Source organism: Rhipicephalus microplus, chromosome X (genome assembly GCF_043290135.1).
Source record: "Rhipicephalus microplus isolate Deutch F79 chromosome X, USDA_Rmic, whole genome shotgun sequence".
In the NCBI taxonomy this organism is placed as follows: Eukaryota; Metazoa; Arthropoda; class Arachnida; order Ixodida; family Ixodidae; genus Rhipicephalus; species Rhipicephalus microplus.
Window position 1 is genome coordinate 162,047,261 of NC_134710.1, and position 15,030 is coordinate 162,062,290.

General features: G+C 41.9%; 1 protein-coding gene across 1 annotated transcript in view; it reads right to left on the reverse strand.

Annotated features, from left to right (window-relative positions):
* LOC119175528 (arylsulfatase B) overlaps window positions 1–15,030 on the reverse strand; it is a 36,067-nt gene that overhangs the window by 9,825 nt on the left and 11,212 nt on the right. The window contains exons 2-6 of the mRNA XM_075878106.1: window positions 12,141–12,252; window positions 10,511–10,562; window positions 10,307–10,410; window positions 3,892–4,078; window positions 2,136–2,304 (exon numbers count right to left, since the gene is read on the reverse strand). Coding sequence (XP_075734221.1) covers window positions 2,136–2,304; window positions 3,892–4,078; window positions 10,307–10,410; window positions 10,511–10,562; window positions 12,141–12,252 — 624 coding nt within the window. The remainder of the gene's footprint in view (window positions 1–2,135; window positions 2,305–3,891; window positions 4,079–10,306; window positions 10,411–10,510; window positions 10,563–12,140; window positions 12,253–15,030) is intronic.

Here is a 15,030-nt window from a genome sequence, read left to right on the forward strand (position 1 = left end):
AAGTCAAGACAAAAACTACAAGGTGGACGTAAGTTATGCCATACATGAATTTCATGTCATAATGATCATGCTTGCGCCTCGCATATGTGTTCGTCGTTCAATCGCGTCACATAATACCAATTTTGGTGTATATGAAGTTAGCGAAACGGCTGCGAGTGCGCTATGAGCGTGGCATGTAGTCATGTTTTTACATGACAAGCATGTCATGGTCATCATGTCTGCACCGGTCATATACCTTTGTCATCCAATCACGTCACGTAATACCAAATTTGGTACATGTGAAGCTAGCGAAACGACCGCGAGCGCAGTCATGCAGTCATGGCATACCATAAAAGTTTAGCAATACGTCATGTGAACGAAACCACTGCAAGAGCAGCAAGAACATAACACTTAAATCATGACAATCATGGCATACATGTCATGATATTTATGTTAAGATTATTCACTTATGCTCGTCATATAGTCATGTTATGCCACACCAATTTCGGTATGGATTCCATTATCAAACCGGACTGGAAAGCTAAATGTCGTAAGCGACTAGATAGATAGATAGATAGATAGATAGATAGATAGATAGATAGATAGATAGATAGATAGATAGATAGATAGATAGATAGATAGATAGATAGATAGATAGATAGATAGATAGATAGATAGATAGATAGATAGATAGATAGATAGATAGATAGATAGATTCACCGAATTTCGCTAAGAAATGCTTTGCAATTAGCAATTTACGCTGGTGAACAAGGAGAGCTTCTCAGCTAAAGCAACACGTTCTCTCAATATCGTGACAGATTAAAGTATATTACATGTGATTAGTGGCATGGTATCTTGCATCAATGCTGTATGCTCAATTACAAGAGAGTATAAAAAAACTCTAATGGCTCTCTACAGACAATGGCCTGTGAGGTAAATATTCTAAATGAGCACCAAAGTATGAAGCATGCACATTTACTCTGTCTGGCACATCGTATCATTTTTAATGTGTAGGGTTATTGCCCGACGTGTTTTGTATTATATAGTTGGTGATGTATCAGCGCGATGCAGTCTTATCAAAGCACGTCACTGCAACGTAACATGCGCTTAGTATAAATGCAAGTGGCTGAATAAACCATCGTTCTTGTTGTGTTATCTGGCTTTCTTGTAGTATCTGGACAGCGCTATAACAGTTGGAAGAGGACTGTGTTTATTTTGACAAAACAAATGCTATCATGATTTGTCATGATGAGCATCGGACACGTCATTCAAACGTCGGAGGTTCGGTTGCTGCCGGTGGCAAGTTATTTGTTCGTTCCCTTTTTTTTTTCTTCCCATTTACACTACACATTCTGCAAATAACATCTTCTACACTTTTATTGGCATTATTGTCCGTTAGTTCTCTTTACTATTTAATCTAACGAAAAATGAGCCCTTAATTTTCCATTTTCTTTCTGCACAGTCTAGTTGTAGTATAGCTCTGTCACCACAATGTGTTGCTTAAAGTTGGTTGTCCTGATGGCACTGTTAATATTTGTTGTTTGATCCGTGTACTCTGTTTTCTTTCCTGCACTTCCATGTACCCAAGGAATACGGGAGCTTCGCCAAACTGATTTCCAGATATCTTTATTCTCATATGCCTTTAAAGTATATACATAAACGTGCTGGCTTTAAATATTCAAAACTGAACTAAAGAGTATTGGTAGAGCCGGAAAGACGCAATAGGGCTGTGCAATTCCCTTGTTTTGTGTACTTTGAGAGTTCTCGCTTTTAGTAAAATATGTAATTACTCGCATGGGATTAACGTCTACATGTTACAGCTTTTTACTGCGCTCTTTCTTTTATTTCTAGAATCAATGGCCCAACAATTCAGCATTAACAATGAAAAAGCGTCGTATACCTAAGCAGTGAGTGAGCATGTGAATAACGGGAAGAGCCCGATATTGTAAGGCGAAATTGCGCTTTCTGCTCGCCTTTCTCTGCGACGCTATTTTGCTTGGTGCGCTTGACCGTTAATTTCTGCATTCGCGGTGAAGCTGCAGGCATGGAACGATTCCCTAGTAAGCTTGCCAGGCAGAAGCTGCATGTAGCCTCCTCCTACTACCACCAACGTCAGAAAGTTCATCAGAAAAGAAATAAAGTAAGAGTGTACGTGCCACAGAGTATGCGACGGTTCGTGTTTTGGTACTTGGTGCAGGGAACTTCGTATTCTGGTGGGACCTCGAGCGGCGCGTGTACGGCTTGGAAGGCCACGTACAGAAATAACGGACGATCTTGGCCTGCGTGATCGGCCAGCACTTTGATTGCGTTGTCCGCCAGGAGTTTCTGCAGCAGGAAACACGAGTGTGCGAATTTTTATGCTCAGGGGCCAGATCAACAGCACAATCATGCCTGCAAAGTAAATGAGTCAGAACTGCAAGTAATGATGGCCTGACGAGGTGATCATATCCTTCCACATGCGATTGTCATGTCTGCATCGTAGCGAAAGAGTACTGAAAAAATTGTCATTTACTACAAACAAACGTATGCGAAAGTGACAGGCACGACGAAATTGATCATGATTGTGACGTACAGCGCAACGATTATTTTAGCTTTCTACTTCGTTTATGCTTTCCGATTGCTTTCTAACTGGCCAGCTGGCGTGCAATGCCACGCCCTCGCTAGCCCAGTATAGAAAGAGAGCGAACGAATAGTAGAGAATGAGAGACAGGGTCGTTAACCAATCCCGGGAAACCGGTTTGCTACGCTACACGTGGGAACGAGATGGAGATATTGAAAGAGGGTGAAGAAAGAAGGAAAAGAGAGAAAAAGCACGTAACACAGCACACACACAAACATGCAGTCAGTAACACGTGTCTATCACGCTCGCGTGGTACGCGACATCACTGTCACAACCGCTTGTCTAAGTTAGTTTTTATTAGAACCTTCAGGAGTTCCTTGGTCGTCTACAGCTGCGATGCCCTCTGTTAAAGACATTCAATAATTGACTGAACAGAGATTCTTCTATTGTCATGGTACTCTAGAAAGACGCCAGTGACTGTCTATGAACAGCATATACTGGACTGTCCCACAGAATATGGCGTAGCATCTCCTCGTTGCGGCAGGTATCGCAGGAAGCGTTGTCGGCCATCCCAGTGTGAAAGGAATAAAATTTTATGAATGTGACACCTAACCTTCAACAATGAACCAGTGTGAAATCGCTTTGGTGAAGTCCAGTTGGCATATTGAGATTCCTCTAAGAACACAGGCGGTGTTGACGGTTGCTCTGTATGGTGAGACTGCTTGGTGAAATTAGAGAGAGCGTGGTCACCTCTGCAAGCCTTCAAAAACTGCTGGTACCATCAGACCTTCAAAGTAGTATGGCATTTTCCTGTGTGCCTTCAAGAGCTGCCTGAGTCGTATTATCGATGTGATCGTTTCCTATGTCGCCGCAATGATATGGAATCCACTCAAATGTCACCTGGTGCCCTTCCTCGTGGGCTGTATGAAGACGTCAAATTTCAAGTACAAGCTGCTCGCATGGCCCGCGAAGCAGTGCTGATAGAAGAGTTTGTGGGGCTGCCTTATAAAGCAGCCCCAAAAACTGTGCTATCAGTCTATAGACTCGCTAAAGAACGACTATGGCTGACGTGGTTCCTGAGTGACCAAACAAAGTGCCGTGCGCAGAGCAGCTAATTCCGCAGCTGTCGACGTCGTGGGAAGGTCAGTCCTTAAGCTGATAGTAGAGATTGACGGAGAGCACAAGGCTCCTTTGTTTCTCTTAGACACTGGAAGAACCCTTGAGCGTGTTTTCTAACCGACCACTTCGCAAGGCAAATAAGGAATAATGAACACAATTAAAGGAATTGGATCACTTCAGAGTAAGCTCACTGAACCAGTGAAGGACAATTTCGGCAGGAGTGCAGGACGCACCGAAGAGTACTGGTTGCGAGCATCCCAGTCGGGGCTGGCATTGGCACGGTAGTCGAAGCCTCCCGTATCTTTGCTGACCCAAGCAGTGTGTGAGTAGTGGTCCTGCGAGCCAAGATAAAAACCCGAGAACGAGTCGAAGCCTCGCGCTGTTGGCGTGTATGACCAGTTGCAGTATCCAAGGTGCCACCTGTGCCACAAAAATGAAACCGCTATCACAGCAAATATGCGTAATAGACGCTGCACTTTCGTATAGCTACTGGGCGATTCCACGTAAGATCGCTCAAAGCAAGGCCAGTCAACCTCTTGAATTTTTCTCACAATTTTATATATTGTTGTCTGATGAGTGTAAAGAAGAAAATTCACCACTGGTCTTGCCTGAAATTTTTTTGAGCCACAGTATATCAATAATGACCATGAGGTGGATTGCCACGCTTACCTGCACGGCTGTTTTCTTTTTCGATTTTGGTGATTCATGAGTTACGCAAAAAGATAATAAACCTCAAATTTGTCCACCTAAATCTGTGCAAGTTATCGCTTGCGTTCAGTTATTTTTTTGGGGTAGGGTATACATCTTGATAAAAGATCTGAAATTCAACAAAAAAAAAACGTTTTCATTTTTGCCGATTTCGAATGTTTTCATTTAAAAAAGGGTATATGTCTGAGCAGCGAACATATCGCATTACGTCCTCAGCACGCTTATTTAAAAAACTATCAAAGGTTACAATAATAACAAAGTTAAATAAAGAGATACAATTCCGCTAAACTGAAGAAAACAGCGCACATTAAAAAATTCCTAAGACGATTACAAAAAAGTTTTTTGGATATTTACTGTAAACTTCTCCTACTTATTCTCTTGCATATCAGCTTTGACAATCAATACAAATATGTTGCATAAATTGGTTTTACTTGCAATCACTGCCCATCAAATAAGGCCCTGACGGAATAACAGGCAATGATAGATTGGACTTCCTGCCCGCTAATTGTATGGAATGCAGGCTTCAGTTTTTTTTACGAGGCAAGCAGCCCTGAAATTACTGTCGGCTACACTGAGGACGCCAATTTCGAAATGATTTGGCCGTGGGAGCGGTCATGAGTGCCGGATTAACGAGCAAGCAAGTGCGCACAGTCCGGTGTGTTTCCGTGCCAAGAGGGCTCGTTTTCGCGTTCATAGACAGATAAGTTGCGATAGAGCCCAAGTAAGTTGAACGCATATGTGCATCAGAGCGTTGCTGTTTTATGCGCCCTTTGCTGGCATCGCAGCCACACGCTGTTTACACGGTGGAGGTAGATGTGCAGACGTATAGGACACTGTGTGGCTTTCTGTGTGTTCAAAGTGAAGGCAAACAAAAGCATGTCTACAGTACAAATTTGTATAAAGTTTTCTGAGGCGACTTACGTAACTAGGGCAAGGCTGTCAGGATCCCAACTCACGTGCTTGGCGCGTAAACAGAGGCGATCGGCCAAGGTCACAGATTCGCTGGCTGTAGCTCGAGTTCCCCAGCCGCATTCGAAACATTTCAATGCGTCGACGCGGAAGTTGAAATTTGAATGCGTTCGCTCAGTGATGCTGCTGTGGAACCCGGATGAAAACTCTGTCAGGAAGCTGAGGGAGCTCGCTTCCCACACGCGTACGACAGCCGCTTTCGCCAAATAAACTGCGCTGATTTTGATCTAAGGGAAAAGCATAAAAGTGCTACTCCAGGGGCCAAATCAAAAGGGAACAGACATAAAACTCTACGTAGCCAGATGCGCCCGCGCATCCCAGATGACGGCAGTGGAGTGGCCTGCACATGGTCCGCAGCTCACACTTCATTTGACTCCGATTGTGCTCTCGCTTTACTCCTGTGTGTCTCATGGCAGCAAAGTATAGCTCTGAGTCAAATTATTGTGCAGACTACCTTTCAAAGCCTTTCAATTATTTTGTTGCAAAAAAAACATTCACCGTGTTACCAATTTATACATCACGCCTCTATTCCACAGTGCATCAAGGAACCAACATGTCCGAAACTGATTTATAATCATTCACTACCGTGTCTCTCACAGCTATATTGCAGCATTGACATATAATTACTCCACAAAATATTATGCCAAATTAAAAAGACGATCACGATCAAAAATGTCATACAACCTTCAGACCTGCATGTTGTGCTCAGTCTAGCACGAGGGTTTTATTCAGCAGGCCCTCTTAGCACCGGAGCGCGCCGGACTGTGCGGGCTCGCTCGCTCGGTAATCATGTCCTCATGGCCGCTGTCGTGACCAAATCATTTCGAAATTCGCGTCCTCAGGGGAGCCGACCACCATTTAAGTGCTGCTAGCTTTTTGAGAAGCTGAAGTATAGGCCCGCATTCCATACACTTAGCGCGCAGGAAGGCCGACCTACAAATCCCTATCTTTGCGCAAAGTCCTTATTCTATAAGTCGTAGCTAGAAGAGAAACCAACCATGAAACATGTTTTTATTCGTTGTGAGAACTGATCTGCAAGAGAATAAGTCGGGAAAGTTTACTAAATATCAAAAATTTGTTTTTTTTTATATTTGCCGTCATCAGAGGTTTCCATTGTGTGCTGTTTTCTTTAAATTAGCACGATTGTGTCTCTTTATTTAAAAGGGTTAGTAATATAGGTTTTGGCAATTTGATAAACAATTATGCTGAAAATGTAATGTGGAATTTCAGCCACTGTGTCATGCGTCTTTCTTTTTTTAAATAAAGACCGGAAAAGGTGGCAAAAATATTTAAACATTTCCTGAGTCGGATTTCAAACTTTTATAAAAAATATCTTCTTCGAGAAGCAGGACATAACCCTGCACGCAAGCTAATATGTATATAAATATATATATATCTATATATATATATATATATATATATATATATATATATATATATATATATATATATATATATATATATATATATACCTCCACGTTTGAAATTCACATATTGCCGATGAAGTGGCTGGGAGGATAGCCGCTGTGGTAGCTCAGTGGTAGAGCATCGAACTCGTTATTCGAAAGTCACAGGTTGGGATCCTGCCCACGGCAAGATATCTCTTCACCCACATTTATTTCTTCATATTGACTTTAAAATTCGGTCTTATAACCTCCCCTATACTTTTCTTGGCATTATAGTCTGTTAGATTTCATTTTTATTGTGTCAAAACACGCAAAAAAACGAGCCCTTAAATATAGACATTTTTTCCTTATATATAAATATATATATATATATATATATATATATATATATACATACATACATACAACTTAGACATATACTTGGTACAACTCATCACAGAAGTCGAAAAAAAGAACAGGGCAGCGGAGCGTGGCAGTGCACCTTTTCGTCATCATTGATTCACTGTGCTTCGAAATGTTTTTCCTGGCAAAACTAATTGAGGATCTATTTTTCCCTCGTCAAGCAACAATATATATAACTAAGATAAACGTAGGTGGTCAACTGGCCATGCTTTGTTCTATCTTACATCTAATCATCCTACTATTCATTGCTTTCACTTTTGTAACTTTACCAACAGATCCCGCAATCAACAATTGTAATTGACAGTTTTTTCTCTCTGTTTTCTTCTTTTCTTGTCTCCTTTTAACTTTTTATTCTCTCGTTTTTTATTTTCCTTTCTTTCTTTTCTTCAACCGGAGGGGGGGGGGGGGTCACGGTTTAAACTTGAAAATATCGCAGGTTAATGTCCACGCGAGCGATAGGTGAATAGGTTTAATAGGTTTAGTGTGTGGATGCTTGAAGGTAAGGTGGTTCATGCCGCTTAACCTCCTGTATTCAAGGCAAAAAAAAATAGTTATGTTAGTTTTGGGATATTCTAGTTGAAATGAAAATACCCATCACAGCAGCTGCCTTTTAGCAGGTGACACCGCTTTCTAGTTTTTTCTTTTTATTTCGACAGAACGCAAAGAGAGGGAAAATTTGGCGGGCTATGATCTTAGCTAGAGCAGATACAGGTTCGCTATCCTGAAAAGGCTTGAACTTAAGTAATACAATACCTATTGATATATAAACATAGCAAAATCAGTAAAATAAAACGTAACCATTGTGCGCAACGAGACACCTTAAAAAATATGCATAGAAAAGCAGGACGATTACATTAAGGTAGCCTTGTACGGGGGAGAAAGGTAGAGTATATAAACAGGAGAATAGTGGAAGCCAGGTATATACAAATGAGCACCAACAATTTAACTGGGTCTGTTATAGGTAAAGGTCTATTACAAGGAGGAGGCCGTAGAGCCCACAAACTTTAGAGTGCAAATAAAATTTTCTGCACGTAATTGATTTATTTTCCACGCAGTAGCTTCCAAGGCGATTAAACCAAGAGAAGTGCAATATATATATATATATATATATATATATATATATATATATATATATATATATATATATATATATATATATATATATATATATATATATATATTTATATATATATATACTTATTTATTTGTCATACTGTTAACCCTCACTTGAGTTACATGCTTTTTCACTCAATATATTTACAACATGATCTCTATGGCCAATGAAACATTTCTAAAGAAACATACACATGAACACTGAGAACTATACATTCTTAACAAAATGCCTATCAAGAGCAACCTCAAAATCACTCAAAGTTCTTACTTGAACCATATCGTTCGGTAATTCATTCCACATAATAATAGCATCGGGAAAGAAGGAAAATCGGAAGATATCTGTTCGAGCATGTATTGGTTGTATGAATGTAGTGCATGTTGTTCTTAGAAACCTTTTGTAAGAATGCTTTAAATAATCATCCCTGTTTATTTTCACCCCGGCATGCAGGATCTGAAAAAGAAGTTTCAACCTTTGTTTCCGCCTTCTTAATTCTAGCGATTATAATTTACATACTTTTAACATTTCAGTAACAGAATCCCTTCTTCGATATTTGGAGCAGATAAAGCGAGCTGACATTCTCTGAATGCGTTCTAATTTATTTTTTAGGACCTTTTGGTGTGGGCTCCACACAGCGCTAGCGTATTCTAATCTGGGGCGCACATACGTTTTGTAGGCAAGCAGCTTGACATCTTTTGTGGCTCGGCTTAACTTCCTTCGTAGGAAGCACAATTTTTGACATGCTGATTGACAGATGTTATCGACATGAGGACGCCAGCTCAACTTATCTGTTATAGTTACACCCAAGTGTTTAAAATTACAGACTTTCACCAGCATATTATCAACAATGTTATATGCAAACGAAAGCACTTCCTTCTTTTTTGTAATGTGTGTGTAAGTGGATTTTTAATGTTAATTTCCATACAACATTTAGAACACCATAAGTTTAAGGTTTGTAAGCACTGAATGATATTCACTTGATCTTCTCTGCATGATACCGGACAATAGATTAGGCAGTCATCAGCAAACTGCTTAATGTTTAGTGGTGGTTGGACAACTGATGATATATCATCTATGTATAAAAGAAACAGTAGGGGCCCCAATACAGATCCTTGAGGCACTCCCGAATACACCTCTCGATTTCCCGACATGCACCTCCCACTCTAACTGCTTGTTGTCGATTGCTTAGATAAGCTCTGATCCAACTGAGAACATTCTCACTATCACCGACATTGCGAAGCTTGAATAGCAGCTTACGGTGTGAAACTCTGTCGAACGCCTTTGAAAAATCAATACATATAACATCGATTTGCATACAGGCATCTACAGCTATACACAAGTCAGGTATGGTTTCAACCAGTTGTGTGACTGTTGAAAGGCCATTACGAAATCCATGCTGAAATGGGCATAATAATTCATTTTGTTGTAAAAATTGCCGAATATTTTTGCCAATATATGTTCAAATATTTTGCAACATACCAACGTGAGTGAGACAGGCCTATAATTGTTCAATGTTGTTCTATCACCATCTTTAAAAATTGGGACAACAATTGCTCTACGCCAATCTTGAGGTAACGAGTGGCATTTTAAAGATTTCTCGAAAATAATCACTAGGTAGTACGACAGCCAGTCAGCAAATCGTCGCAAAATTGATTCGATATACCGTCAGGTCTACATGACGTTTTGGTATTTAATATATATGAGTACACAACACCAGACTTCCTGTCCTGTGAAGAAGATCCTTTGCTTCCTAATGATTTGACGTGCTTAAGATAACTCATGAATTACAATTTGAGTCTTCTGAGCCTGTAGTGTACTGGCCTAGCATTAGCTCTAGCAGAAATGTTTTTCAGGGGCACAGAAAGTGAGGCACCACTTTGATTTCAAGTGCGGGCCGGAGAAGCACGTGCGGTTGAGTAGGTGTATCTTTTGTTGCTCTGCTATGGCGAAAATATTTGAGGGGAGGGTGAACACGGGCCTGGTATGTTTTCCCCTGGCCACTAGCGCTTGCTTAATAGTTGTGACTGCAATTGCAATTTTTTTTGTGCCTACTTTCCCAGAGCATGTGTGGAGTATCCCAGGTGTGACAGCTCCTCTGCCAGAAGCGGCACTGTCGTTGTTAGCCCAGTGGGTTCCAGATGATCCAGCACGTGTCCCTAAAATATAAAGAAACAAGGTGCAAAGATGGTGTTACGAGAAGTTTTCCGTGTATTGGAGAGTAGGCTGATAGAAATTCCAGCTTCAAGAAGTGCTTACCTGCCGCCCAAGTTTGTACGGGTATCTGCCGGTCAGAATTGCTGCTCTCGTTCTGTGGCAAGACGAAGAGATGGTATTAATACTGAGAATACAAGAAACACATAACATATACGTAGTGATTACTTCAGGCTCTGTGTCCCTCCATTAATTTGTTCCTCATTCCGCATACCTTACGCAGCAGTAAAAGCTTGATTTATTGATATGTGGGGTTTAACGTCTCAAAAGCACCCTTGGCTTATGAGAAATGCCGTAGTGAAGGGCTCTGGAAATTTCTACCACCAGGGGTTCTTTAACTTGCACCTAAATCTGAGCATACGGGCCTACAACAATTCCGCTTCCATCGGAAATGCAGCCGCCGCAGCCAGGATTCAGTCCCGAGACATGCGGGTCAGCAGCCGAGTACCTTATCCACTAGACCACCGCGGTGGGGCGGGACATTGAAAGCGGAATGTCTACAAGATTAAGAGAGTAATGAGTATGCGTTAAAGACCACCCAATAAATTTGTATTCTGTCTGTCCGGGTATTCGTTATTGCATGACTTGTGTTGGAAGCTGAAGAGAATACAGACCGGCAACACTTACAGGATTACGTTTTTCCCGTTACTTATACGCGTGTATATATAGAACAAAAAAGGCAGTTCTTTCTTCGTACTAAATTTTGAACAGAAGGAAAACATTAGCAGCCAAACCATGCAATTCATCGTACACCAAGGACATTTAACCACGTCTTTATATTTCCCTCATCAGTTCACTAGTTTCTTTGAATTGGCAATGTTGGAGGCACTCCAAATACGTTTGTTTTTACATTTCTTGAAAATTGGTCTTGTGCATGTGCGACTAAACGTCCCACTTTAAGAGTCCACTTCTCTCTCGGTGACGCTGTTAAATAATTAGTTACGCAGCCTTTCTTGTGCAGCGTGCAGTCGGTCGTCGCGAAGGTCTTTCAAACAGCCAGCAAGATTACCTTCCTTGAAGTACTGAAGCTGCCGTATGAAAAGAATTATCTTGAGTTTCACATGCCAAATTACCATGTGATGACGAGGCACTCAATAATGTGGCACTCAGAAGTTTACCAGAGAGGGTTCTGAACCATGCACCTTATAAGCACGCGCGTAAATTTTCATTTTGCTCCCATATAAAGGGGCCGCCTTGACTAGAAACCAAACTCGTGTCCTCGAGCTTAGAATTTCAACGCCTTAGCCTGCTAACCTACCTCCGTGCGTGTGAGCATGTGAAGAAAGCATCGCTGGGAAAGGGCTGCTGAGATTCAGCAGCTGGGTAGCACCACCACTTAGAGCGTTAACCCAGAGCTAACGGGTCATGTAAACACGCATCCAGCCGCCGTTGTTCACAGAACCTGCGCTTAATATAACACGAAGTATAGAATATAATAGAATGCTTAAAGCTACTACATAAATTCGACTGTAACGAAGAAGCGAAGCATGAGCGCAGTTTTGGGAAGGTTGGAAAACAAACTCCTACGACTTGCAAAGCGTTTCAGAATGTGATTACACATAGAGTATCAGTATCTTTGATTTACGAGTGACATGCCGACTGCCAGGCTTCCTTCCTAAATATCCGTTCCTGATGCGCAGTGTTCATGCATATACCTACATCGAGCAATACTAACGGTGTGCAAACGGGCTGCGCGTAGTACTGCTCCAGGATGACGCCACCTGATGCAAGTCTGGCCAGATTCGGGCTGAACAGGGCCTCGTTGTGCCACGGGACATCATTCCAGCCTGCATCAGTGATGTCCAGTTCTTTATGAGTAACCAGGAATACACGATTTATGCTCATACTTACGGTCTTCTTTGACACTATTGGCTGAGGTGTGTACTTACAGAAATTTTTAGTTGTTATTTGTTGCCCAGCAAAAAGAGGCTAGGAACGCAGTGATTATTTTTCATTCACTCTTACTCTTTTACTAGAGCACGATAACCAACCTGATGGCCCTCTCATTAACCTCTCACCATTTATTGTTGTCCTTCCGATGTTATTTCATTCTTTCATGCCCTACCAGGCATTGATTTATAGTTGTCGACTACAAGAGAAATATTGCGAATTTGTACACTTCAAGCAAAACAATTTGTCTGGACTACAACATAACGCTATAATGTTGGGACAAATAGTTCAAATTTTAAACATAGTTGGCTTCAATCTTGAAAAACCAACACAGTTGATTTGTGCTGTGTTTTATTAAAAGTCGTAATTCAAGGTTAACTATGAATCAATGTGCATTTGACCCAAGGAGGGGGAAGAATAGGAGGTGTCGTGCTTAGTGTATACAGAAGACAATCTCCTCTGAAGCCGCTTGCTTCTTATGTTCATGTCACATTTCCTATTATGCTTCTATTTCATTTCTTTTCTTTTCTTTTGTAGGTTCTGAAAAAAATGGCCCCGTATCTGCATGTAATCCGTAAATGTCGAAAAATGATAGTCTTGCGTGTAGAGCGAGTGAACGATTAATTTGATGTTCTACGCAAGAAAATCGTTGAATGGTATTTTGGAGGCGCTGCGTTAGAGTGCCTCAAGCGTGCAGCGTAGGAGAACGAGCGCATCAAGTCACGTCACACGTAAGACATGAGCGCCACCTGGCAGTCTTCTTGGAAAACGTAGCGCGTGGCTTTGAGACGGGTTTGCGTGCCCGTCTCAAAAGGGATACGGTGAGGAACGCAAGGCGACGGGTAGGGGCCACCACCATCGCGCCTTGGCAAAGCGTTGGAAACAATCACCTTTTCGTGCAAGCATTACATGGTTAGCGCAGCGTGATAAGCGCCACGGTCCTTAAAATTACCTATGTAGGCATTTTCCAGTAAAAGATTCACATGCAGAATATATACATGTTGTTATGGTGCCGCAGACTTGCGCAATAAGTGTGTATTAATTGCCAATTGCGCAAGTATGAACGCTAAACCTTTAGCAACATTGGTGGGCGCTGTGGATGGGGTCGGCCGTTTCAAGAACCCAGGGCCGTTAATAGTGGACAAATGGACAAATGCACAGAAAGACCAAACTTTTTGCGTTGAAGGTCCCCAAGAAAGACTATCGTCTTTAAAATATTGACGCTAGAGGCGTAAGCCTCTAGCGTCAAAAATACAACCCCCTCAGATGCCCTGGTCAACATCCCCAGCATGCTCCGCTGTCAGTTTTTTTTTTTTTTTGATGGGCTTTCAAATTTGCACGTAACGCTCTCTGCTAGTTTTAGGAGCGATGTACCTTTGAGTGGAGACTTGTTCGTCCACGTCTGTAGCGAGGAGATGCGTGAATGTGAGACACACAAGTACAAAAAGAAGTTTAACGGTAGGCTCATATTAATAATAATTGCGACGGAACAATATAAACCACCTAGAAGCACGAGCACCTTTTACGAGTCGGGGATTTCAACATCGACATCATCCACCTTAGAACTACTCGCTTCGCCTACTCGCCATCATTCACATCGTATAGATGCGTAGATTTTTTTTTCATTTTTAGCACGAAATAATTTTATTCCGAGGACAATCAAGACTTCATTGATGTATTTTGGTCGCGAATATGATATTGTAAGATGTATACTAACAGACGACAAAGAAAAAACAAGAAGAAAAAATTTGCAGCAAATCTGTGTGCTGTCCTGCAAAGGACGCCGAAAGATGATCGGCTTCTGTATGTAGAGAGAGAATAAAACGTTTATTAGACGTTCTGTGTGAGGTCATCGGCCAGTGCTACTGCTACGTGAGACATGGCGCCATCTGGCAGTAATGTACATACTGCCATATCACATTTTCCGATTATTGGAGCACGGCACGCCGCGCAGACGCTCACTTTGAAAAAAAAAAATTCCCGCGCATGTTTCTTTCTCCTGACCAATCTTTCTCGTACGCGCAGTGACGCAAACTTGTCCATGGGTTACCCATGGGCAGTTTACGTACCACTTAGGTCGTTGATTGGCCATTTCTCCTACGAAACAGGGCCTTGACCCTGCAGTGATGCAGTTTCGGCTACGAAGTCTGCATTTTCGATATCCTGTGCTGCACTGTGCCGTATTGTAGGGCCTGAGACTATCGGGAGGAGTGGTATAGGCAGAAGGACAGCCTCCGAGATAAAGGGGCATCGCGATACTTTACCGCTAGAGGAAGGGTGCTCCTTGCATCGCGCCTCTTTCCCGCGGCCCTATGACACGTGCTCATGGTGAAGGGGGGTAGGGGACGCCCTTCTTGACCATTGGTTGCGCGCCGATGACGTAAGCTTACGTCGTGTCCCGTTGCTTAAGTAGGCTAAGTCACGTCGGATGAATGGATGGATGGATGTATCCGGCTGTGACCTTTAGATCAGGCGGCGGCTCATGCCACCTAGCCATATATTTATGTATTATCACTATGTGTTGAAGGATTTAATTTCACTCACGTCTTGATTGTAGCCAAAATCAGTAAGCCTCTTCCTGGTTATTTCTACCAATTTAAAGCCCATTTTGCCTTCACTGTCCCTAAACCCCAATTCATTAAAAAATTCCACGCCATTATCTTGGACTATAGGAT